This window comes from Echeneis naucrates, chromosome 15, assembly GCF_900963305.1.
Source record: "Echeneis naucrates chromosome 15, fEcheNa1.1, whole genome shotgun sequence".
Lineage (NCBI taxonomy): Eukaryota > Metazoa > Chordata > Actinopteri > Carangiformes > Echeneidae > Echeneis > Echeneis naucrates.
In genome coordinates this window covers 22320872-22347073 of record NC_042525.1, presented here as the reverse complement: position 1 = coordinate 22347073, position 26202 = coordinate 22320872, and the positions used below count along the sequence as shown (strand labels likewise).

Sequence of the window (26202 nt, the reverse complement as noted above, 5' to 3'; positions counted from 1 at the left end):
TTTTGTACCATTGATGTTTCACTGAAAAAGTGGAGGCAGATTTTCTCAATATCATGTCTTCACAGTGAAATAAAGCAACACGCCTGTTGTAACTTCTGAACCAATCATAGAAGTGGGTGTCAAAATTTTAAACCAGGTGAGTTTGCAACCTACATCTTGAGGAGGTTTGGATAAAATTTCCATGTATTTCAGCAACTACGTCTGTTTGAAACAACCTGTCAATCAACCTTAGTGTTTGGGCAGGGTTTCACTTTGGCTCTGAGAATTTCAAAGAATCATAGAGAGTAAAAAAAACAAAACAAAACACACACATATAGAAATATATATGAATGTTTTGTTTTGTTTGTTTTTATACACACACACACACACACACACACACACACACACAAATTTAAATAAATGTCCTAGAGTCAGTGTTTATACATCTCGCTCTCTTATTGTTGGACTGGAGAGGGTCAAAAGTCAGACAGAAATCAAAAATCCAAACATCCCCCTATTTCACCCGGCTCAAAAAAAAAAAAATCCCTGAAAGCAGTGCTGGGCTGCAGGAAGCAAATTTGTTGAGGGGAGGGGTTTCTCATAAAAAAGGGGCAGGGTAAAATCTGACAGCCAATCACTTGCTGTATTTCTACGCATGACGGAGCAGAGCCAAATACAAACTTCACAGATGTTGCCAGTCGATAGCGACCAGCGTCTGATTAGCCTCCTGAGCATGACCAATGACCTCAGCGATACCATGCTGCCGCCACAGATGCTCGATCTTCCTGTAACGTTCTGAACACAAGTGGAGAGGATTCCCCCGCCTACACACACACAAACAAGCAGGTAAACAAACAATCACAACTGCAGGTTAAACAAGCATAAGTATAAATGTTTAAAAGCATTGGCACAAATCAACTCAGACATGTTTAAGGGATTGATTTCCTTAATGATTTCATAAATTAACTGTGGTGACAACTTTCCTTTTCCTTCAACAGAATCTCAACAACCTAAATACAAGGTCAACAACAAAGTAACAAAAGGATAAAAGGCAAATGAAGACCTACTTGAGTCCCTGGTCGGTCTCTCCATAGTCATCCAGGTATGGAGGAGGATAAAAACAGCCTTTTGTTTTACCTGCTACAAACAAAACCTGACTCTCTCTGACCCTACACACACAGAAACACAGGGTTAACAGGGGTTCCAGTACGTGTGCAGTGCTGCACAACCAGATAGATGAAGTACATCACAAAACATAAAAAACACAAAGAAATCAACTACAAATAAAAATGTATCACCGTAATTTCCAGATTATAAGACACTACTTTTTTCACACACACCCTGCGGCTAATTTATGGATTTTTACGGGTAACGAGCTTCATGCCGCCAATACAGTTACAAATTTACCATCAGATCAGACCAATGAAATTACCCAACAGGTAACAGTGGACCAATTAAACGCACCCACAATAAATTCTTCAGATCAGTCGTTTGTTTTGTGCTTCATGCACACACCCTTATCACGGAAAACACACAAAGCAATGCATATGATGCAGCTTTCAAGTTGATTGATCTGGCGAAAAGGTGAAATCTTTCTGTGTAACATAATTCCTGCCATGTGCCATTTCCTCCCATATTTCCGACAGCTGCGGTCGGTTTTTCTCTTTAAATTTAATGGGTGCAGCTTATATTCAGGTGTGCGGTATACTCCAGAAATTACAGTAACTGGCCTGTAACACAGCGGTCCCCAACCTTTGTTGCGCCACGAACTAACATTGCGCCAACAGCATAACATGAGTAACATCCTCTCTGCCCCCTAACCCCGAACATAAATGCAGCTTTCTTTTTCATGGGGTTAGGCTCTTCTCCTGTCTCCTCACTGGGCCTTTTCCCCTTCACAAAGAAACTGTCCTTTTTTAATCATTTTGCTAGCTTGTGGGTTTAATTTTAGCTGTAACGTATCACGTGACCGAGACAAGCGTCTTGACATGCATCAAGAGTGAGTCACAGACGGATGTAACAGAGAGAATCCGGTCATTCTTAAAACATAGTTCAGATTCAGATAATAAATAAAACATAATAAGTAAGTTATTTATTCTTTCTGTGCGGCCCAGTTCAATAGACTCACAGACCAGTACCGGTCCGGGGCCCGGGGGTTGGGGATCACTGCTGTAACAGACTATAATGCAGCTGTAATCACATCTTACTCAGCATGATGACAGCATGATAAAATAATGGAGAAAAAAAAAAAAAAAATCATATGATAATAGAAAGACACAAAACAAATTCTGACTTAATAAACACTATTCTGTGCACACGCCCTGTTTAAGAGGAGGGTATAGCACACACGATGCTAAGTGAGTTGAGTGACCTTTAAATAAACTAACTACTGATGGTCTGTTATAAGAGATCATTCTGAGGGGAACATGAACATCTGGACAGGAGGATGGCAACACAGTCCAGATGTTTTACCTTAGGAAGAGTCCTAGGCCGGCTCCACAAGTGAAGGTGTGGGCGGTACAGGCTCCTACATCTTCTCCGTCCACCTCTGTCTGACAGCAGTAGCTCTGAGAACACAACATGGAGCCACAGACCAGGCACAGAGTGGGAGCACGAGACTTATCTCCACCTGATCGTGGACACCTACACAGGCAACACACACAAGTACAGCTTGTTGACATGTACAAATGGTACAGAAGCAGGAGACCTGTGTCATTGTGTGTGTCAGATGTTTGTCCTGACGTGAAGCTGGATGCCTGGTTGATCAGGGCGCTGTAATCTTCTGGGAGCTCGACCAGTCTGTTGGATTCTCTCGGAAACTTGACAATGACACCCCCATGAAGTGTCTGTCTCACACCTGGATGGCAACACCACCTGTACACACATAAAAAGAAACATAAGCAGTGTTATATGATGTGTGCTGGAGGTAAATCAAGACAGATGGTCATGGTTAGTGATTTGTGATTATTTCGGGTGAGGGTGTGAAATAACATACCACCACCTCCATCATGGAAAATAAAGGATCACTTCTTGTTACTGAGTCATTCAAATTGATGTTTTCCAGATCAACAGATCAGGAGAAAATTTACTTTCAATTGGACTGTCTGACTTAACTCATTTGTCTTTCTGATGTGGCCTCCCAAACACAGAAAATTTTAAGGATCCTTTTGTTGTTGAAATTTTAAAACAGCTTTTGGGGGTACAGCTGTGCAGATTATTGCACTGATCTGATCTTTTACTCTATTGTTCAACATGAACAAGCAATTACAACTACACCCACTTTGGAGACAGGAACTAACGATGGCGCTGTTTGTGATGCATCATTTTGTTACAGAGGATCTTTGGTTTACCTACGCTGACATGATGTTAGTCTGATGTGGCATTTGTTTCTCTTCATTAACTGATGTGCCAGATCAGTCACAGCTTAACAGATTTGATCAGACCGATCTTCTGGCTTCAATGACAAATATGAAAATAAAGGTAGAGAGCATTTCTTCATATAGCCCCAGCTTTCAGAAACTGTGGGTTACCTGTCTATAAGTGGCTCCAATAGTGTGTGGTGGCTGTGGTGAAGCTGCAGCAGGTTGAGGGGAAGACTGAGGTAGCTACACAACGCCTCCCACTGACCAGGACCTGCAACTACAAAATACAAACACACACACACACACTTTGATGTAACTTTGTGTTCATGCTCACATCAAGAAAATGCTGAAAACCTTTGAATTTGACATTTTTCTCTGTATTGTCATATTATTGTGTCTCTGAGTTGTATTGTTGTTACCCAGCAAGTCAACGGGTGGCGCTGTAGAGTTCAGGTAGTGGAAGAAGAGGGCAGAAGCTCTGAGGAATGGCAGGATGCCGGCTTTAACAGAGCGCCATAACTGCCACCCAGAGGACACTTCTGGTAACAAACTGATCCACATACAGGACATTGTAAAAAATAGTACATAAATAGAGAAAAATAAATTCATGAATTAAATATGAGTTTATAAAGATTAGATTTTTGAAGGTAAATGCCTTAACAATTATGAATTGTTAGTTTTTTATTTGTATTTATGTACATGTAGGAATCCTAGTTCACACACTGATCTGGTCATGCCACCCTCTGCTTCATTGACATAGTGAGGACCCCGTCTTGAACAAGGACACTGAGTGTTTGAGTGTGCTCACCTGCCCTGATGTTTCCTCAGAGTGTCATAGAGCTGACACGTGAGCTCCTCCTCTTCTGATCCTCCACTGTCCTGATCCATACACACCTCCTCTACAGAAAGACAGGTCAAAGAGAGAGATACAAAAGATCCAAAGAGGTGAGAGACAAATGGGAGACAGACAGAAACAGAGTTCCTCATGTGGAAATGCCTGAAATATGTACGTTATTATTTGCACATATACTATACGTGTCACTCTGTTGCACTGTCTGTCTGCTTTTCAGTCTGAATCACCTGTAGCTGAAGTGAGCAGGATCTGAACCAGGTGAGCCACAGTGATCAGGTGAAAAAGGTGGAGGTGGCCTGAGTCAACCAAGGTCCGTCTTGATTGGTCAAGACTGTGAACTGAGGTATAGGACAATACACTGTAAACCTGTAGAGACAAACACACAAACAGTTATCCTACTTTTCTGAAATTCAACTGATTCAACGGACATTGAAACTAACCAGAGTAACTGCCTGCATCTACTTAGACTTGGATAGTCAGTTTAGAAAATTAAACTGGATTTAAAAGGGTAATGAGTTGAGGAAAATCACCAGCAAATGAAACATGTCGATGTCGAGGATACACGGGGTGTTTTCCACTTGAGAGTCTGGAACCAGGACTGGAACACACACACACGACCTTATTACAAACTACTTAACTGTGCTTAACTGTTTGTGGGAAAGAGATAGTGAGTGAAAGCGTTTAGTCTAACGTTTACCTGCAAACAGTCTGATGAAGTGTGTGTGAATTGTTTTCAGTGGAGCTGCAGTCCAACATGCGGAACTGAATCTGGTGAGAGAGCTCAGACAATCATCCTGCCACACACACACACACACACACACACACACACACACACACACACACACACACACACACACACACACACACACACACACACACACACACACACACACACACACACACACACACATTACCAGCTCTACTGATCTAAGTAGAAAATCTATATATATGGTTTTCATGCTGTCATGCTGTCATTGACTCACTCCATTCATAGGTACATTTAGGACTGAACTTATGGATTGATGTTATATTAAGATTCCTGGAGGAACAGGGATATCACTCAGGTCAGGTAGGCTCAAACCACACCCCTGAACCCTTTCTGACTAATCATACTAGTTTTTCTTTTTTGTCAGGAAAAGCGATGAGTGCATTACCTGTCGACATGGTAAACTTCCAAACAATGGTTTGTCCTCCTCCATCATGAGGCGCTCTGCAAAAAAAAACAAAAAACAAAAAACAAAGGGTGACCGCTGACCTCTTAGTGTGTGTTTGACAAACAAAGTGTAAACACCTTTATGTTGTATTGTAAATTTCCTGCTATTTTCTCTATAATCCTGTTATTTCTGTTATACAGAGTTGTTATTTTATTCAGGCACCTCTTTGGACAGCCCATGTTGTGCTGTAGGGTCCTAAAGAGTCAGTCTTACGGGAGTCATGGGAGCACCAACTGCAACGCAGGTGCCTGTCTTTTCTCTCTAAGGATGGGTTTGTGAAGGCTGTGGGTTATTAATAGCCTGCGGGGTATATTTAACAAGTTTTTACGTGATACAAATGTTGTATATGGTCCAAGTTATGTTATATTAAGTGGCCATGACTTGTGGACGTTTCTAAGCTAGTTTCTGCAACTGTGCAAACGTTGACTAGCTCATTATTGAGCAATGCTAGCCAGCTATTTTGTTATATTGCTTGTGTGCATGGTGTGTATGAAAAACACCAGCTAAGCTCTGTATTTGCCATTTCTGTTTACATACCCCTCTGTTAATGTGGTTAGAGTACTAAAACATGTGTTTAGTATTTATATTGGTTAAGCATTATTTGTATATTTTCATTCTGCTTTTCAGAAACCATTCTCCATTTAAATTTTACATTTATAATCAGGCAAATCTGTACTGCTGCCAACCAGCTCAGTAAATAAACCATCTTGAACACTTCACTGTCTCCGCATCTACTCTCTGATCGGAGTTGCTGTTGCAGATAAAGGGGTCCCATCATTATTCAGTCCTACACTATCCCCAACATGTTGAATGGTGTGGGTGAATACTGATACATACTCATTGGAGTGTGTAGGTATGTACCTCTTTGGTGTATAAATACCCATACTGTCAAATATGTGTGTATACCTACAGTGTAACTAACTGCAAATGTTGGTCTGAGCATGTGCACATCAATACCGTGGATGGTGTGTGTAATTGTGTGCATACCTATACTCTGGATGGTGTAGGCACAAGTGGACCAGCTCAGCACAGGGACTCGATGGTCCTGTTCATTGGGGTTCACCTTCAGTCCCACCTTGTAGGTCGACATGCTGAAGGTGGTGATCATTTCATTGATGCTGCTGGAGTACAGGTTCCTAAGGGACATAGTTTGTCAGTCACTGGCTTCACACGCAGACGTACTTCACACGAAGTGATCAGGCAATACTGAAGTATGATGATCATTAAAAAAGAAATTAATTCTTTGAAATTGGTAATATTTGAGCTGAGGAATAACCATATGCGTTTACTGTTTATACCAGGGGTCAGCAACCTGCTGCACTGGAGCCACATATGACTCTTTCATCCCTCTGCTGGGGCTCTCTGTTGCTTTGAGAAAATAACGTGAAAAAAAAAAGGCTATTTCATTTTATTAACTTTTATTCTACATAGATTTTCTTTTAAAATGTAACAGATTCTGAAGATTTAGGTGGTGCTGTAACATTGAAATAAAACATGTATTAATATTTTGGTGATCAGAATATGTGTCGCACCTTATTTGTGTCACCTATTGCCGATCAGCAGTTGACTTATTTTGAGCTCTTAACCCCTATAAGCTAACCATGGATACATTCAAAAAAAGAAAAGTTGAGGAAAATAGAACATAGTTCTTATGACATAAATGCAACAAACTACAGCTACTTATATACATAAGTGTAATGACACTGTATATGCAGTGATGCGATGATTTGCGGCTCCAGGTGTTTTATTCGATGGGAATCAAGCCCAAATAGCTCTTCTAATGCTAAAGGTTGCCGACACCTGGTTTATACACTGACACTGCTCCTGTTTGTATCCCTGCTGATTGATGAACTGTCATCTCCCACTCAGGTCTTTGAGTTTCCTCCACACACTCACAGTGGATCTTACTTATATCTAAATGACAGTTGCAACAGAAGCTAAGCCTGTGGATGTGATCTGTGTTACAAGTTATTGATGGGAAAGAGCTGCTGACTCACTGTGGAGTGAAGTCAACTTGGAATCCCTCGGGAACTGTAGGCTCTGCCTGCTCTGCTGTACCTGAAACACACACGTGCATACACGCAGGCACACACGCAGGCACACACGCAGGCACACACGCAGGCACACACGCAGGCACACACGCATATCTGTTAAAGTGGGCCTGCAATGATGTGACTCCAATAATTAATTGACAGGTGACTCACCATCAGAATGCTTCTTGTGGGCAAAGTGTAGTGCTGTTATCTGTTGATTAGTTGTTTGAAGCCATGTCTCCAGATTGGAATGAGAACAACTACAGGAGTAAGAAGAGGAAGTGTACATGAGGTAACATCATCATATGATGTGTTAGTGTTAGTCTGGCAACAAATTTATAACTGGAAGGTGAAGGGTAACGGGACATTCAGCAGTGCTGTGACTGTGTGTAGAACCTGTGGTCAGGTGAAGGTGTGTGTGGCAGCAGAGGGATCACAGTGTTACTCAGACATTCGCAGAGTGGACACAGAAACTCTCCGTTCTCTACATCATAGCTTGTGTGACCTCGAAGACGCTGCTGACGCCTCTGTTCTTTCAACTGCACCGCCTCAAAGTACCTAAACAGACATTAAATACACAATATCATACACCCTGTGCACAGGAGGAAACCTTTTCTGATGTGTTGAATATTATAAGAAGGAAAAATCCTGGATCACTGTATATGATTTAAATAGCTCCACTATGGATTATGCGCAACCGATGTTCAGTATGAGAGCTGACTGTCAGTCCTGTCCGTTTGGACACTGGGAAGCAGCAGTGTTGTACCTCTGCCAGCAGGTAGCGTGCATAATGTGTCCACAGCTGGCCGTGTGAATCCCGAGAGACAGATCAGGGTGCATGAAAAGAGGGTTGTGCCGTTCTGAAAAGCAGATTCACATGTACACTAATTAATGAACAATTACATTTAATTGATTACTGTTTTGATGATGTCAAAGTAAAGCTCACCTGGGTCAGGCAAGCTGCGGCAGCGATTTTTGGACAACACGGTTGACCTCTGTACAAATGCAGCCAGCACCATGGCTCTACCATGACCTTTCACCTCCTGCTCTTCCTGACATAGGATACAGGTCACCAAGTGACGATGTTCAGTTCCACCCAACCTCCTGGGACCAACACATACCTGTGCAACACCAGTTGGCACTAAACTGTGAGGACTGGAAGGAAGATAATACTTTAATAACAATATCTGTGTAGTGAAAAAGACAATAAAAATTTCAACCAGACCTGTGTCAGCAACAGTACAGGTATACCTGCTCTCTGCAGCAGCAGACGTCGAGGCTACCAGCTCCTCTAGATTTTGTTGAAAAAGTTCTTTGTTCTCATTGATGAAATGTTTCTGCATCTCAGACATCTGAGCCATAATCTTCTCCCTCCGCAGCCGGGCCATCTCTGCTTTCCTCTTCCTCTCTGCCTTGTCTTTATCTCTCAACATCTGCAGGAGACAACCAACATTTTTTTTCTTTTCATCCTGCTGAAGTGGTTAATGTGTGACCTTGAGGTGCTATCGATGTGTGCGTGCCTTACCTCCTCCTGTCCTTGTCCTGGACTGATGGTGATGGTGGAAGTGGATGATGTTCGCTCTCTCATTGTTTTGATGTTTGTGACCATCTGTAAACCAACAGCAACAACTGAAAATACAGATGGTGCTGATAAGCTGTATTTTTGTTGTGATGTGAATGACGCTAAAATAAGTCCAGTGTGGACCTCTGTGGGACACAGAGGAACAAAACTGATGGTATTGACAGCACATTATGCTCAGGTTTAACCTTGAGGATCCAGGTGATCATATCTTTGTGGACCTCCAGGTGAGGAGCATTCTGTAAACTCTCCAACAAGGCCAGGACACTTCCTGACGTACTGGGAGCTTCGCCTGGACCTAGAAACAAAGCAAAAAAACACACACACCAAATATAAAAACAGAAACTAAATACATGATGGCATTCAGATCGCAGGAAATATTGACACAATGGTAACTCCTGTTTCTGAATTAGATACAGTGTGTCTTATATCTTATTTTGTGTTAAGGTGTGTACTGACGTGTGATCTTGCAGGTGTAGTTGAAGGTGACATCCTCATCTGCACTGCTGTTCTCCAGCTGCTGCTGCTCCTCCAGCAGAGCCATGCCTACTAAGTGGAGCACCTGTGTGTGTATACAGATACACAGTACACGCTCACGTATGTGATTATACTCTTATTGAGGTTACATTTTATATGTAGGACTAAAACATGCAACAGTCTGCAAGGAAGCATTGAATTTAGTTTTTAAATTGCATTGAGAGTATTTTTACTGACTAAGCAGGTGTCACACAGTCCCTGCCTCAGTCTCTTACCCTCTGCAGCATGGACTCAGTCCAACCCCCACCACTGGGCTCAACAGCCCACTGTAGCACAGCGCCCTCTACAGCCAGCAGCACGTCACACTGCAACAGGTTCACCAGGCTGCCAAATAGTGGACAGAGAGGGGGAGGGATTGGGGGTGGCAGGGCTGAACAAAACAGACACACAGAAACGTATATTAATGAATGTAAACTATTAATATTAACTTTTGATGTTATGTTATTAAATGCGAGCTGGAGACATTTCTCAAAGGCTGAGGATAAGAACTTAAACTACTAAGATTTTCCTCCAATCAGTCAAGCTAGCTTCAGGTTTACAGCTCTGTATGTGTAGCATGGGAGAGGCTTGATACAACATGCTACCTGTAGCATTACACTCGGCTATGGGTATGTGTAAATGTCTTCACCTGTGTCCTGTCCGTTCTGTCTCCTTAACTTCCTCTGAGCCTCCTCAGCCTGAAACGCATGCAGAACCCACATGGTTACTATGACAGCAATCAGATTCAAAGGCCAAAAACACTTCAATATGTTGATCCTTGTGTGTACCTTGGATTGGTCAGCTCTGCTGTAGTGATGGAAGTAGAGGTTAAAATATTTGTTCCACTCACGACGCAGTTCATACAGACCTCGGCCTGTCACGCCTGGCTTCCTGTCAATCAAAATACACAGTCAGGGTGTACAGTCTATAGTTAATACTACTGACTCATTCAGAAACAGAAGCAGCCAAGTGTGGTTTGTTGTCTTGTGTAGCTGCTTTAATGACATACAGTTGTGCTCATAAGTTCACACACCCTGGCAGAATTTAAATATTGGCCATTTTTTTAGAAGATATTATTTATCATGTAAAAAACGTTTCTTTCAATCGAGGTTAATGGTAAGAAGAAGCCATTTATTTTCACACAATTATGTTTGGCGCTTTTTAAATCATAATGAATAAGTGGAATCACTAGAATGATGCTGATCAAAATTAAACACAACCTTGACATTTTGGCCTGACAAACTTCCAAACAAATTGAAACACACAGGCTGAAATGGCTTTTCAACTGTCCCCACCACACCTGACATGTTTGCTAGTAATTAGTGTCTGTGTATAAATTGTCACTGAGTTTCAGGGCTCTTGAAGGACTGTACATTTCATCCAGCGCTGCCTGACGGATTCTGAGCCATGGAAAAAGCAAAGGAGCCATCAAAGGACATGCGAGAGAAGGTAATTGTAGTGCCTTCATTCATTCATCTTCTACCGCTTAACTGTTCATGGGTTGCGGGGAGTGCTGGAGCCAATCTGACTGCTCACATTGGGCGAGGGCGGGGTACACCCTGGACAGGTCGCCAGTCCATCACAGGGCCAACACACAGACAGACAGAGGTGTACAACCACTCAAGACCTCTGGGCAATTTAGAGTCACCAATTAACCTAAACAAGATGTCTTTGGATAGTGGGAGGAAAACCAAAACATAGACACAGGGAGAACATGCAAACTCTGCAGAAAAAGGCCCCAGGCCCAGGAACTGAATCCACAGCCTTGCTGTGGGTCAACAGCGCTGGTTGCAGTGTACAAAACCAGAAAAGAATATAAAAAGCTATCCAAAGACTTAAAATGCCAATCGGTTGTGTTCAAACTCCACACAACAGGTGGAAAATAAGAGACTTTTAAACAGTTTTATTTAATGGTTGTAATATTTTTGAGATGCCTGCTAATTTAAACTTAAAATAAGTGAAATGTGTTTCGCCTAATGACTGATGTTTTCTATAAACTTAACACCACAAAGCCTTCATTATGATTACTGGAGACTTTAATCACATCTTATTGGACAAATTATTACCAACTTTTCATCAGTATGCAGACTTCCCTAGCTGTGAAAATAAAACCCTGGGCCTGCTGTATGCAAACACTTGTGATGCATACAGTACCACAGCCCTTCCTCCCCTTGGCAGATCGGATCGCAACCTGGTCCTGTTAACCAATAACCAAAATCATTAATCAATAAAGTACATCTATCTAAAGAATGGAGCACATTTTCCAAATTCTGCTGGTGCATGTAGAGTAATGAGTACAACTATTATGTCACTGTTCAAATCAAATAATCCAAATATGATTTGATGCCATTTGACTGGCGAACTGAATTTAATCTTTACACTTTACATGCAGAGGCATTCTTTTCTCACAACAATTAAATAGATTTAATTTCAGACTTAAAGGTGGACCAGTAATGGTATTTGTTAAGTTGTATTTTTATTTAAGTGTTAATAAAACAGACTGACTTGAATGAAGCCACACTGTCAATGACTCCCTCCAGACCAGTCTCCTTATTCCCCTGAAAGAGAAAAGACTCTGAAATGATCTTCTCCATTGAATGATAGACATGTATACATGTATAGGCAGACAGGTATAATGACAGTGAGGTGTCTTACGTTCTCAGGCAGAGCTTTCACCAGCTCACTGTGGGCCATTGGTCTGATCGACAGCTGGTGGATGATTTCTCTTCTGACTTCATCAAAAGGCTCCACTTGCCCAACACCCGCCACGTAACGTTCACCTGAACCACACACACGCATGCACTCACAGCTTTACTGTGTTTCATTCTTACAAAGTAACCTGGTTACTATAGAGAAGGTAAATACTCCTTTAGTCAGTATGTTTATAGAGAAAATACACTCAGGAAGCTGTCAGTTTGTCCTAGTGGCTGCGTTGTTCATGAAAGGCTAAATATCCAGCTCCTCTATAAAAGTTATGAGTGGAACCTTGAACACCTAGAACTAAATGGTCCTGCTAAAATAAAACTGAACAACACAGGCAAACTTACCAACAACCATGATGATGAGATGAAGCATTTCCTCGATCAGAGTGTTGTTCTGCTGGACCACATCCTGTAAAACAGCAGTCAGTACTGACCTTGTTGGCTCTCTGTATCTCCTACGGTCTGTAACCATGTCAGTAGAGTGAGTACTGACCTTGTTGGCTTCTCTGTATCTTTTCCTGACATCTGTCGAGCTGAAAATGTGAAAAAGTTCGAATCGACTCAGAATGATCATCAGGAAGTGGTTTGGATCCATCATGGATGCCCCTGCCTGCATCAGAACAGACACCAAAACCTATGAGATACTGAAACCAAAGTAATCTGCTCTCACACTACAGCTAGAGTCAACAGATTCTGCAGAGTGTGGTCTACCTGCAGCATGATGATGTCTTTATCGAACATTTCCACTCTGCACTTCACATTGTGATAATAATAGATCTGAAACACAGACAAGTCATTTTATTATTACTTTGACTCTGATTTCCTAAGAGTTGATGTGTGTTATGGCAGATCAGCTAATCCCAGTGTTGATCATCAAGTAGGGACTCACCTGGTTGATCAGGGAGAAGCCATTCCTCCTCCACATTCCAGCATGCACCTGGGCACATAGTACAAGGCAGCGGAGGGGGAGTTCAATCAGCAGGGGGGGGCTGAGCTCACCCTGGGGATGCACACACACATTAACAGTAGGAAAGTAACAATAACAAAAACCTAATATACAATGGTATCAGGATATTTGAGAATTGAAGAAAAACCCCTGTTACTTTTTTATTGAATAATAACCTTAAAACATTAGTGGTGTTATAGTTTCAAAAATTCAACAGTACACACACACACACACCAATTTTGGTACTGACCAGTGGGAGCTGTTCAGGGACACGAGAGGCAACGTCTGTCCTGCTGAGGAGAACATGTAGACCTGAGAGAGAGAAAGAGGAAGGGAGATGGGTGAATTATCAGTTAGTTAAAGGGCTGACATCAGGTTCTCAAACACTAGAGACAAAACATAAAACAAAAATTTATTTTATATATCTGCATGCGTATCAGTGTTTGCAAGTGCTTACCTGCCAACAGCCTGCAGACCGGCAGGTGTATGGACACTTTGTCCTGAGACACCTGGTACCTGAAGGTCTCCACAGAGTGACCGGCCAGGCTCAAGTTGATTGGCTGCTCGCCATCTGGAAGGCTGCTGTGGCATTGACTGAGCACGCTCAGGCACTTCCTGTATGCCTCAATAAGCACATGCTCCTGACACACACACACGGGTTAAATTATGAAATTAAATGTTAGAGTGAATTATATACACAATATACAAAACATTGACCAGACACTCAGAAAATGTTTGGACTCTTAAAGACAGAGAAGATAAGTTACCATTAACATTTTCAACTAAAAGATAAAACCACAGAATAATTTGTTAACATCAATCAATTCATTGTTGCACCTCTGATGCTATTCAAATCTATAAACGATCTTTTATTTTGTCTGGTTGGGATCCTTTCTCTGAATTTGAACTTTTTCTCTGAAACTACTGAAACATCAGTCAGTACTTATTCATAATAACCCAATTAATTAAAATGTCATATTTCTGAAACAGATTCTTATTTTGTGTGTATTTGTTTATGTTGTGTAGTCTGTGAGGTGATTTGTGTAGACTCACATCAGCAGAGCACCACTCCTGGATCATGGAGATGATGTTGGTCAGTTTCATCTGCAGAGTGAATGCTGCCTCCCACTCAGGCTCCATCTCTATGTGCTGTCCCACTTGTCTCACTACTGGGTCCATACCCTGAGACAGACAAGTTCACAGGTTACACATAAGTCTGAGGATCAGAGATGAACGGGGCCATAGAGACAGTGAAATTGGTCAGAGAGACACAGGTACATGACAGGTCACACAGACAGACATCTATGGATCAGAGACAGACAGGTCCACTGGTCAGGGAAAATCAGGTCCATGGAGACAGATCCACAGATCACAGACAGGTTATTGATATCCAGATGGCTCTTGCGTGTGTCTCTACACATTACCTGCATACATTTTAGCAGCTCCAGAAAAGCATCCAGACCTTCTAGAAACTTCAGTCTGAGCTGATCACTCCACTCAGAAGGACGACTAATCAGGACATACCTATTCACAAAAAACTGGTTCAACTGAGAGAACAAGTTTTATTGGTGGAACTTGTGCATAACTGTGTTTAAACTGGAATGTAACTGGTGTATAGCTGGTCCTCACTTGAGGTCTCCAATGAGGCTCTGGACTCGTCCAAATTTAAAAGCCTGCTGGGCAGTGTAGCGGTCGAACTGGAAACGTCCCTGTAGGTCTCTGTGACGGAGGTGATCCACAAACGTCCTGATGATAGTCGTCATCAGGTTCTCCTCCACCATCAGCATCCGGGCCTGTAGCGTGCACACGCACGCACACACAGACAGGCAGAGAGGTATAAACCGTTTCCCAATGACGAATGAGAGTTTGCAACTTTGGAAGAATCGACGATCAGGTATCAAGTCAAAAATGTGACATAATGAAAGTGGTTTAAATGAAATGAGGTCAGAAGGATTAGACTAGAATCTGCCGGTTTAATAATGACATGAAATGTGACCAACTATTCTCACATCCGACACAAACAGTCAGACTGAACTCACCAGTGACGGGACGGTGAATATTTGTACTGACAGGTCAGTTATGGAGAACTCACGGTCGTGGTCATCCTTCACGTAGTCGCTCTGCAATCGTTCATAACTCTACCGGCAGGAGAGAGAGAGATAGAGAGAGGTGTGTGGAGGTGCAGGGAGGAGGAGTACTCACCATGGTTGGGACAGTGAAGAGCTGAACAGACAGCGAGGTCACTGACACTACTCGCTCATGGTCGTCCTCCATAAAATCTGTCTGGAGGCGTCTGTAGTTCTAGAGGGGGGATGACATTCACCTCTGAGTCAGAGGTCGCTGCTGCTGGGCTGACACCCAACCCCCCCACCCCCAATCTCAGTTCTGACACTGAAGAAACTTTAAATGTGTACCGTTACACATATGACAGACCGCAGCTCAATAACTCCTGTTATGCGCCCCAGAGAGCAAGGAGAGACTAAATGGTCAGAGGAGAGAGACAGAACTGTGGTGTTAGGACAATCAGTGGAGAGCAGGGCAGGTGTCTTGGTGACAGACCAGTGTAAGCTTATGCACATCAGCTAAGGATATGCAATATTGTGTTCACATCATAATAGGGCACAGATTGCCATCATATGTCTGGCAATAGCAAAATTATTAAAAGTCATCTATTACAGGCATGAATATTGATACTTACAAACAATCAAAATTAATGATCGTGACGAGGTGTCTCATAATCGTAATATCCGTCAATGCTACGAGGTATGGCGAAAGAAACACTTTGGTGAGCCACGTTTTGTTTCATAGATGCTTGTGTGGGAAATGCAAGGCCATGACCACAGCCGAGGAGAGCATCTGCTGCAAGGAGGTAGATGCCTACTGGGCCTTAGTGGAGAATGTCAACCCCAGGGTGATGTTCTATTATAAACGATGACTCTCACCCCTTGAGCTGTGAGTTCCAGCTTCTCCCCTCCAGATAGAGGTATTTGGTCCCTAAATGTAAGACCAAACACTATCAGAACAGTTTCATCCCTGCTGCCATTATCCAGCTGAATAAGCAGTAACTATGCACACCTTATACAAACTATTTGTTTCTTTGTTTTAGTCCCACTGCATACCCAAGAATCTGGGTTATTTTTTATTGCATTGATGATATCCTTGGAAAATCCTTGTTTTTATATTGGTAGCCTAGTGTGTGTCTCAGGAAATCAGTGTTTTTTCAGACATCTTGAGCTATGGAGCACTTTTTATCTTTCATTTCTCATTTTATCTTCATCTAATCTTTTATCTGGATTATGTTCTCTTTAGGTTGTTATTGTTAAATATTGTATCGTATGTATGGATGTCAAATCACTGCAAAACAAATCTATACACAAGTATAAATAAAGTAACCTAACCAAAGCTCCAAGTGCAGTGCTTCACACAGCAACCGGGATTTGATGCTTGCTGTCTGAAACCCTCCGTGCTTCAGATAGCCTACATGCACTACAGGCAGGAGCATGGGGCCTCTCCAGGTTTGTTTGTTAAAAAACTACAGTGAGGGCAGCGCTGGAGGTTGAGTGGTTAGAATGCATGCCATGTAATTGTGGTTCCCCTCTCATTCCTCGTTTCTTGTCAACTTCAAGAATCCATTATTTGGCTTTGGCTCTGTCCTAACCTGGTTTTTACAAGACAACATGCATCAAGCCCAATGAACTGTTGCTTTCGCCACAATTACAATGATTAGCTTGATATGTTTCTCCAAGTGCTGTTAGAATAGCAGTTACACAGTAATGTTATGCTGATTGGTGTCTTCAGTTAGCTGTGCAACTAACTAGCAGTAGCAGGGATGAGTCAGTGAGTGAGTCAGCGGGGACCAAAAATTGTGCTTCATGAGTCAGTAAAGTGATTTTCAAGTACCAAATGATTCATTCATGACTCATGACTGTTTAATTTTAATTCATATTTATGTGAATTATTTGTAACTTTTATATTTTGAACTGTGCACAATAAAGTTGTTACACAGCCAGTATTTGACATGATTTGTTTTTAAGGGTACTATTATTTTGATTGAGAAAAAATTCAACAATAAGAAATTACCAGTAATCTGTATCAAATATTTTATGTAAAAAGTAGTTACAAAATGCAAAAGTTATCGTATTGAATCTTAGAAGTTTGGTAACGCCCATCACTAATTTTCACCTGACAACTAGTCTCCAGTTTGTGATTGGCTTTGACTTTCATACTTCATTTGAAAATAAACACATATGATGTCCTTTAGACAATCCAAAAAACAGGTCAATTTGTTTGTGCTATGACTGGGTTGAGAGAATTATTGCTCTGCAGTGATGGTAAAACATTTTCAGTTCATTATGAAACAATGTTGGGACTCCTCCAGAGACCATCAGGCAGCGGGGTCGTGGCAGGCCTGGCAGATCCGTCAGTTTGCCAGGCTGGTCACGCCCTCAGGAAAACACCGCCTCTGAATAAGACTGAAGGACAGTCGAAACATGTCAAAAATCTTCTTAAGCTCACTGTCAGAAAAAAAGAAAAAACCTAACACACATGTCGGGACTATAATGGAGGACATCAGAAGAGGAGGTGTTCCTATGCTGTGGCAAAGGCATTTGAATTAATGCTGCTAGAAAAAATTGATGACCTGTGGCTCAGACCACCTCTGAATGTTATCTGAACAACTGGAAGAGACTGAAGCTAATATGTTATCTGAGCAGGGCAAAAGTTCAACAGCTTGTCACTGACAAAGGTCTGCCCATTATAGTCAGCTGTGAATGATATTCCATTATTTTGTTTAAATAGTTTCTCCCAAATTAGTTTTACAATTATTTCAAGAAAAGAGCTTAACCTTATAGCAAAGACTGCAGGAATCTGGGAATAACATGGGGCACCTTTTCATGGAAGCAGAGGATACATCTTTAAAAGTAAATGTGTCTGAACTGAAAACAAATATTAACAAAGTGTGGGTTTGTGTGACAGGTACTCTAACACACGCCTCTTCCATGTTGCTCAGTGGTTGGAGGATGAAACATAGACTGCAGGTAACTTGCTCACCCTGGAAACATTGCTACTGAGGAACAGCAGCAGCAGCAACAACACTGCTCATGTGTAGCAACTTAAGAATGCAAATCAGCAACAACCCTCCCAGGAGAAGAAATCAGCGTCAGCTTTGGTTCATGCTGGTGTACAATCTCACCAAGGTAAAAAGAGAAGCAGCCCTGCATCTACATTCATGTGGGAGAACTGAAAGTTGAAAAACATTCTGGGATGGGACCTGGGACAACTGTAATTATTTTTGAGGTAGATACTGATCATTTAACAGCTGATCAGCCAAGAGAGAAGTAGAAAGTCATTAACATGAACCAACATGTTTAATAAAAGATGAGATGATAAATCAGGTTATCTATGAAGATCTGCTCTGATAAGACCACATACATATGCATAAGCTGACAAGCTGTGTGTTGATCAGGTGTGTTACCTTGGCAAACTGGATGGCAAATATCTTCTTGTACTTGATGTCCATGAGGAGGCTGTTCATCAGCAGCTGATGGTAGATATTCCTAGCTCCTAAAGACATAGATAAGGTAAGGTATTCAAAAAGGATTCCAAATTTAGAATATTCTTCATAAAGCATTTGCATGGTCACAATAAGATATCTTGTTGTATTTAATTGAAAGCGCTCAGAGTCTAAAGGTATGCCTCAATGTGTCATTATAAATCATGCTGAGGTTCCATACTAATACAGTGAAAGTATCCAAGTGCTCAATTGATGAAATGCTTGCCACTTGTATTCAGAAACTGAGCCTTAAAACCAATTGCCAGGACCTTTTGACAGGAACCTTGTGATGTCACAACAAATAGGTCACTGCCCTCAGTCATCGTCCAGTTTCACTGGTCTGGATACATCATACAACAATGCAAGATTTTGTTTTGACTGAGTACTTAACAGAGAGGTTCAATATTTCTACTGGTTTGCTCAGAGAAAAGGCCTCAGATCGTCTCCTCTGATTGGCTGACTGAACTGTTGTAACTTGAGCTCCAGAGATGTCTGGGAGAGATATTAAACTACGCCGATATGGTTTTGATACTTTAAACAACAAATTCATTTTCTCATTGACATCAACATTGGAAAAGTTCAAATATGGACCTTTAAAACTTATCTAACCATCAGACCTAAAAATCAGCAGGATGGGCCAATGTGTCCTACAATTTAGAACTATAAACATTTTTGCCAGTGTACATATTGTTACTTCTTTACTAGTTCACATAGTGCATTATATGTGTGAGTATTTGTATATTAGTACACACGTCACTCTATTTGTTTGTTACCTTTCCACATCTTTGAGTCGTTGAGCATCAGTCGGTCAACCAGTGAGGAGTTCTCTCCTTCTGGACCCTTCTGCAGGCCAACTTGACACAAGATCCTTCTCAATCCATCTGAATCACAATGGTAAGAAGCATTATTTCATGCAGCGGCAGTGACACATAAACACAGAGATTGTGGTTAATAAAGTCCAAACCTACCAGAGTACTGAATGATCTGTCCCAACCAACTTAAGGCCTTCAACGCAAAACACTGATGAGCAACAACAGAAGAGTGCATCACCTGGACCCTGAGGGGCTTTGACTGACGACTGGTGTTCCTCTGAAATACAGGGGTTGAGGACTGTATTATGAAGATGATGGTGATAAATAGCGCAGTCAGTGAACATTTTGGTTGTTTGAGATATGGCAATTCTAAAATACAATGCAGGGGCAGCATGGTGGTTTGCGCTGCCACAATAAGAAGGTCGTGGGTTCGGTTCCCAGCCTGGGTCCTTTCTGTGCAGAGTTTGCATGTTCTTCCCATGTCTGCGTGGGTTTCCTCCCACCGTCGAAAGACATGCATGTGTAGGTAAAATGTTGACTCTAAATTGTCCATAGGTCTGAATACAAGCATGAGTGATTGTGCATCTATGTTTGTCTTTGTGTGTTGGCCCTGTGATGGACTGCCAACCTGTCCAGGGTGTACCCCACCTCTCGCTCCAGCAATGGAAAAGCGGTAGAAGATGGATAGATGGAAATCAATGCAGGGCAGCACTTTATGCATAGTGGTTACCACTGCTGCTTCACAACAAGAAGGTTGTGGGTTCGGATCCCAGGCCTCAGGCCTTTCTCTGCTGAGTTTGCATGTTCTCCCTGTGCCTGCATGGGTTTCCTCCCAACGTCCAGAAACATTCATGTTCAGGTTAATTGATCACTTTAAATTATTCGTAGGCCTAGACCGAGTTGATCATCCTTGTCTGTGTTTGTAAGTTGGCCCTGCAACAGCGACCTGTCCAGGGTGTACGGCCAATGTGAGCTGGGATTGGCTCCAGCATCTCCCCCCGACCCGAAAATGGATAAGTGGTAGAAGATGAAAGAATGAATGCAATCAGTCCAGAATTTTTAAGCCCGTCTTGCAGCTTCTGTTTCAATCCACCATGCGAAGATGCTCCTGGATGTTTGTACCCTGGAGATCTGGAATTAGCCTTCACAGCACAGCCTGATCTACACTGGTCATAGTAAATTTATTGCTAGTCATGTCAGCCTTGAGGTAGACACTCACCACTATCACAGATTTGGCCTGTTCGCAGAACTGGAAATCTCCATACCGAACCGCCTTCCTACCCTGCACACACACACACACAAAAATAAAAAACAAACATGTATTTCTGCATGCCTTTAATTGTTCCTCTCAGAACATTTACAGGTTTTTCTGACTGAGCAACATATGACAGTGTGCTTTATAATAAAGATGATGATGATAGTAACGATAATAATTTTACAAATAATTTGTTTGGTACTGACGTCTCTGTCAACGGTGGTGGCAAAGCTTACAGCTTCCTTCTGGCTGCAGTTGACAGCTTTTTGCAGTGTGTAGATCACCTGTTCGTACGTGTGGACTTCATCATTAAACAACATGCAGTAGTAGGTGTCGCCTTTCTCCCTGCACACACACAAAGGAAATGTTAGTACATGCATTAGAAGAGCATATTTATGTAATGTATGATAGACTGTAGGAATTTGCGAACAGAGGCTTAAGTTCTGCAGGTAGCTGGTCCTCCTGTTCCCATGTCAGCAGGTCCACAGCATACTTAAGGATGATGGAGAAGATGCTGTAACTACGGGCAACCATGTCAGCTGGAAGCTGAGCTACAGGGTCCTGAAGGGACAAACAGTACAGAGTGATCAATGCTGCAAAAGACTGGCAGACAGACACATTAAGAGAGACAGTTGTCTCACCTCCTCTGTGACTTTACTGTTTTCTATAGGTGTGTGTTTCTGGCAGTAAGGACCCTTCTTCCAGGCCTCAGCATCTCCACAGTCACAGAAGCCTCCACCCCCTGACGTGGTCATCTACAACACACGCAAACTTATGAAGACCTGACCTCAAACTTGAACATTAAACCCAAGTTCTTCTCTAAATGACTCTTTGAACTGGAAAAAATATCCTCACAGTGCAGACATGTCCTTCGTCCCCTGAACGAAACAACACAAGGGACAACAATGCGCCCTGAACACACAAACTGTGTACAGTTCAGGTGTTTGCTGGCAGCGTCACCTGCAGCAGACAGGAGACTCTCAGTGTTCCTGCTGTCAGCTGCAGAGTCACATCCCAGCAGCTCTTTGTGCAGTTGACAGGTCAAATACCCGTAGGTAAAAAGCAGCACACACACTGGTACGTACTAAATGATGTCGGCCAACTGGCTGAAACATTAGCATGCAGCTGCATGTGCTATTCCTTTAACTTTGGATATTCAGTGGTGGTTTGTGTGACTTTGGCATCATAAACAAATATACTGGTGTGAGTGAAGTAACTGCTCAATCTCCTCCTGATTAATGAAGCTCAGTAGTAGTAAGTAACATTGTGTTTTGGACCAGACTGTTCTTTCTACACTGCTTGATCTCACACACACACACACACACACACACACACACACACACACACACACACACACACACACACACACACACACACACACACACACACACACACACACACACACACACACACTAAGAAGCTCCTGTTCTTACTGTCAAAGGTTGTGTGGTCACTGCACCCCTAGCAGAGGGTGGGTGGGGTCTGCATGTACCTGCCATCAGGTGTCTGTCTACTTAACAGCTGCAGTGTCTCACATTTCTCACATCAACCAGCTGGTTACTATCACTGAGTGCCTGCCTTTAAGTACTTACCCTATAACGATGTTCTTTGTGAATGCTGCCAAGGAAACACTGCATGCATAGAACACATGTTGGATCAGCTGCACATTCCCTAAACACACAAACACACTCCGTTGAAGTATAAACCAAGGTTTGTGTTTTTCTGTGTCTGTGGTGTATGTTTATGTGTTTTTCTGAATATTGTGTCCAGTGCATTCAAATTGATTCAGAAAGCTGCTGAACCAGCTGGTTGTTGACCTGGTTATTGGAGAGGTAAATTAAGTTCACTGAACCTTCTGTTACGCTCGTGAGACCAATTTGAGAAGACTTTTACTCTGTGATATGGAGTATTATCCTGCTGCATTAGAAAATCAGCAGAAGCACATGGGCAACAACATCCTGACAGAGGCATTCAGACCATGAATCCAGCCTGGAGTATGATCACAAGGCAGTTCAGGTCCATGTATTCATACTTTTCCATATCTATCAAACCAATGTCTTCATCTGTCCAGTGGGCTTGTGGCCTTTTGTTGTTATCTGCTCAGAGTTATTGTTAACAGTGTTATCTGAGTGAATGTAGCCTGTCAGCTCCCAAAAGTCTGTCCCCTCTCCTGACCTCATTAACACAGAGCTATTGCTGCTCTCTTGATGGTTTCTCTTTTATGAGTACAAGCTCCAGAAACTGTTGCATTTGGAAATCCAGCAGATCCACAGCTTCAGCAACACTCAAATGTCACTGTCAGAGTCACATTTGTCCTCGTCCTGATGCTTGATATGAACATTAACTGAAGTTGATTGGATAATTCCTTGACCAAGCAAATGAACAGATGTTCCTCATAGAGTGCTTGGTGAGTGTATGTTACCTGCAAGAATAGGTGGGCTCGCCCACCTTGAACACATGCCCACACAGTGGTGACGGCTGGTTGTTCTCCTGTAGCTGAGCCAGGCCAGCTGCTGGCTCTTCCCCCAGCAGAAGCCATTCAAGAGGAGCCAGGAGGAGTAGCTGGCAGGCCAGCTCCTCCCTCTGCTCCTCTCTTTGCTCCTCTCTCTGCTCCTCCCTGCTACTGTTGGCCCCACTCAGACCCAAGCAAAGGATTCTGGGTACATACAGGGCCAGGTGGTTGTACATCTCCTGCTGCAGATCCGCCACTGCCAGCCAGCGCTAAGGAGGAGGAGAAAAGACAGGAGAAAATATTGACAGAATTCTCCAGTAATCCAATCACTAATCAGTTTTTGGCTGTAATATTCCTGTTGTACTGTCCCACAGCCCAATGAGATATAAATCAGGGAACAATTTCTATTTCTTAACGCTTAATAAATTATCTAGATCGACAAAGCTGCGATTTATAAACAGACACCCAAAATCATTTTACACAAGCGTGAAACAATCTAGAAAACTTAAACACAGTAAAAGAAATAAGAAAATTAAATGGTAAAAAACACTACTAGTCTACTGCTGTAATAATATAGCAGTGCAGTAGCTCCTGCAGTAGTAATATTGTAATCCTGTGTCCAGGCGCAGCAGCAGGTTCTCATAATCAGCTCACACAGTTTACCTTGCTGGATTCACTGACACACTGACCCACATACTAACACCAGGCCAATAGTGCACTAATGGCAACCACATCACTAAGCTAACATGGAGTTACCACCAGGCCTACATATTGGCCAACACAGAACTAATCCTACATCAAGATAATTTATTACCCAGCCAAGAAAAGGCAAAGACTGAGCTAATACTTGACTAACATCAGGCCAAGCACGAGCTCAAGTAGTCGGTGTTTATTAGAACCAAAATGATATACGCAAGGAACAAGACAAACACTGGTTCTGAATGTTGGGATACAGTGGCTTCAAGCTACAACATTCTGCTGAGCCCCGTCAGCTCTGACCCCCCTCTGTATAATAATTATACTAATACAAAGCTGCATCGATCAATTATCAATCAATAAGTTGCTCAACAGGGAAGTTAGAAGTACTTTCTCTTCAGTAAATGTTGTCAAAAGTTGAACACTTCCTGGGCCCAACTGATTTGAGTTGGCCTAATTTGTTCTCAAGCACAGGGCATATATAACTATTGCATACGCATCTTCTCTGATTATGACACTGGTTATCATTCTATGAAGAAGAAACTTACCTTATTAGTCTAATAAGTTCAGGTGGCACCATAATTCTGCATACACCACTACAGATGATTCACTCATCCTTCAGAACATGCATGTTCTGTAATGTCATCTGCAATTTTATTCACCTGTTCACTAAAGGAAGTCAGAAATATTCATATATGAATGCTTCCAGTACTGACATGTGTGGAGGTGTACAGGACCTCATCTGACAAGAACATTCCTATCCTCTGATCTTGAGCTGCCATTATCAAGCTGTCAGGTACTTTTTGGCCAACTGATCTTATTAAACTCCAACTGACAACAGCCTCAAATTATAATAACATTAAAATCCACAAGTGCCCCTGGTTAACTGATGAATTTTCTTTAAAAGGGACTGAAAATTATGAACTTCCTTTAGTCTGTCAGGTGGCTGTTGTTGGGATGTTTTCCATCAGTGAACATGCCACAGGTGGGAGAAAGAGTGAAACGCTGAAACAGATCACAGATCGGCGGTGGACCTGACACCCTGTCTCCGGCTCTGGGACCGGCTCTTCGGATCTGTTGTAGCTTAGCTCCGCTGTCGACACACGGTGAAGCGGTAAATAACCGCACAGGAGCGGGTTCGCGAGCCACCGACGTGTGGAGCAGATTCAGTCGGATCAACTGTCTGTGTGTAACCGGTGGGCTCGAGCTGACAGCGGTGGACAGATGTTTCCAGGAGCTTTATTCTGTCTGCAGATGTTTTACACATTACTCCCTGCAGCTATCACTAGCATTAACATTAGCTTTAGCACTGAGTCGGTGTACCCAGCAGATTGACCTCTAAATCCGGCGTTCAGCAGGTATGAGAGCTGACTCTGGCACTGCTCGGTCTGGTGGGAGTCAGCGGACCTGACAGACCGAGGAGCCGCTTACCGAGGCGGTGTCTTTGGCGGAGAAATTGATGAATTCCGAACGCAATGCAGACGGTGGATCTCTGTCGGAATCGGCCGCCGCCATCTTTCCTCCCTCTGCTCTGTGACTGTTGCAAGAACAACCGGAAATGATCAACCTGTGAGCTTTGGGGGCGGGATCAGCTCTTTATCTATCAGTTTCTTCATTTTATTAGTTTGTTTGTTTTTTTCATGACACATATTTAGGGGATTAGAAATATATATTCATATATTCTTCATTTATTAAATTTAAACTTACTAAATTTAGTTCTATTTTGTAAGTGGTAATGGTTTGTCCTATCAGCAAATCAAAAAGAAAATCAAGAGACAAGGCGTTAAAAATAAGACGTGTAAAAATGAAATAAGTCGGTATAAACACTGTTCTAACTGATTTTTCATCAATTTATCATTTTCTATTTATTTCACAATTGTTTTAGATTTTTAGCAAGCCCGGGACAGATAAAAGATATAAATAGAACAAAAGGAGCCCAGAAAACATTCAAGGTGTGTTCAAGTCTTTATTTAGATAATTGCTTCATTTGATTACTGTTATCATTATATTATTATCACTATTATTATGTCCATCCATTGTCACGCACACCACTCAGACCACAAGCATGAAGTTCTTCCAATGCATGAACAAGTAAGACCTTCAGTGTTTCTGGTGACAGAGCACTGGTCAGATAGTAATCAATTGGAGCTTTCCAATGCCCTTGTATGCCAATCACCATAAACACAGAGCCTCAGTGGCAACATCTGTCTCGTTAAATCCATCCCCCATATCCACAAACCCTGCCATAGTTT

General features: G+C 42.3%; 1 protein-coding gene across 6 annotated transcripts; it reads right to left on the bottom strand.

Annotated features, from left to right (window-relative positions):
• Positions 1-357: 357 nt before the first annotated feature.
• ubr2 (ubiquitin protein ligase E3 component n-recognin 2) lies at positions 358-25490 on the bottom strand. 6 transcript variants are annotated; one of them, XM_029520498.1, is made up of 46 exons: positions 25382-25490; positions 23225-23523; positions 22395-22473; positions 21444-21557; positions 21233-21363; positions 21009-21147; positions 20767-20829; positions 19704-19824; positions 19509-19616; positions 18658-18746; positions 15224-15322; positions 14814-14977; positions 14609-14708; positions 14238-14366; positions 13642-13825; positions 13435-13496; positions 13128-13238; positions 12950-13015; positions 12732-12848; positions 12584-12647; positions 12192-12316; positions 12042-12094; positions 10325-10427; positions 10186-10234; positions 9773-9927; positions 9480-9582; positions 9209-9318; positions 8967-9050; positions 8693-8874; positions 8388-8596; positions 8208-8301; positions 7833-7999; positions 7613-7723; positions 7406-7466; positions 6396-6544; positions 5349-5404; positions 4892-4988; positions 4725-4792; positions 4422-4560; positions 4150-4240; positions 3761-3891; positions 3510-3618; positions 2722-2853; positions 2452-2622; positions 1047-1148; positions 358-803 (listed from the first exon to the last, which is right to left on the bottom strand). In XM_029520498.1, the coding sequence occupies exons 1-46, from the start codon at positions 25463-25465 to the stop codon at positions 662-664; spliced, it is 5316 nt and encodes a 1771-aa protein (XP_029376358.1). In that variant the 5' UTR covers positions 25466-25490; the 3' UTR covers positions 358-661. The 6 variants fall into 6 exon arrangements, with proteins under 6 accessions (XP_029376358.1, XP_029376361.1, XP_029376356.1 ...); XM_029520501.1 differs by having other exon boundaries at positions 7613-7701; positions 7838-7999; positions 8388-8587; XM_029520496.1 differs by lacking the exon at positions 15224-15322 and adding an exon at positions 15387-15485 and having other exon boundaries at positions 2452-2853; positions 7613-7701; positions 7838-7999.
• Positions 25491-26202: the final 712 nt, after the last annotated feature.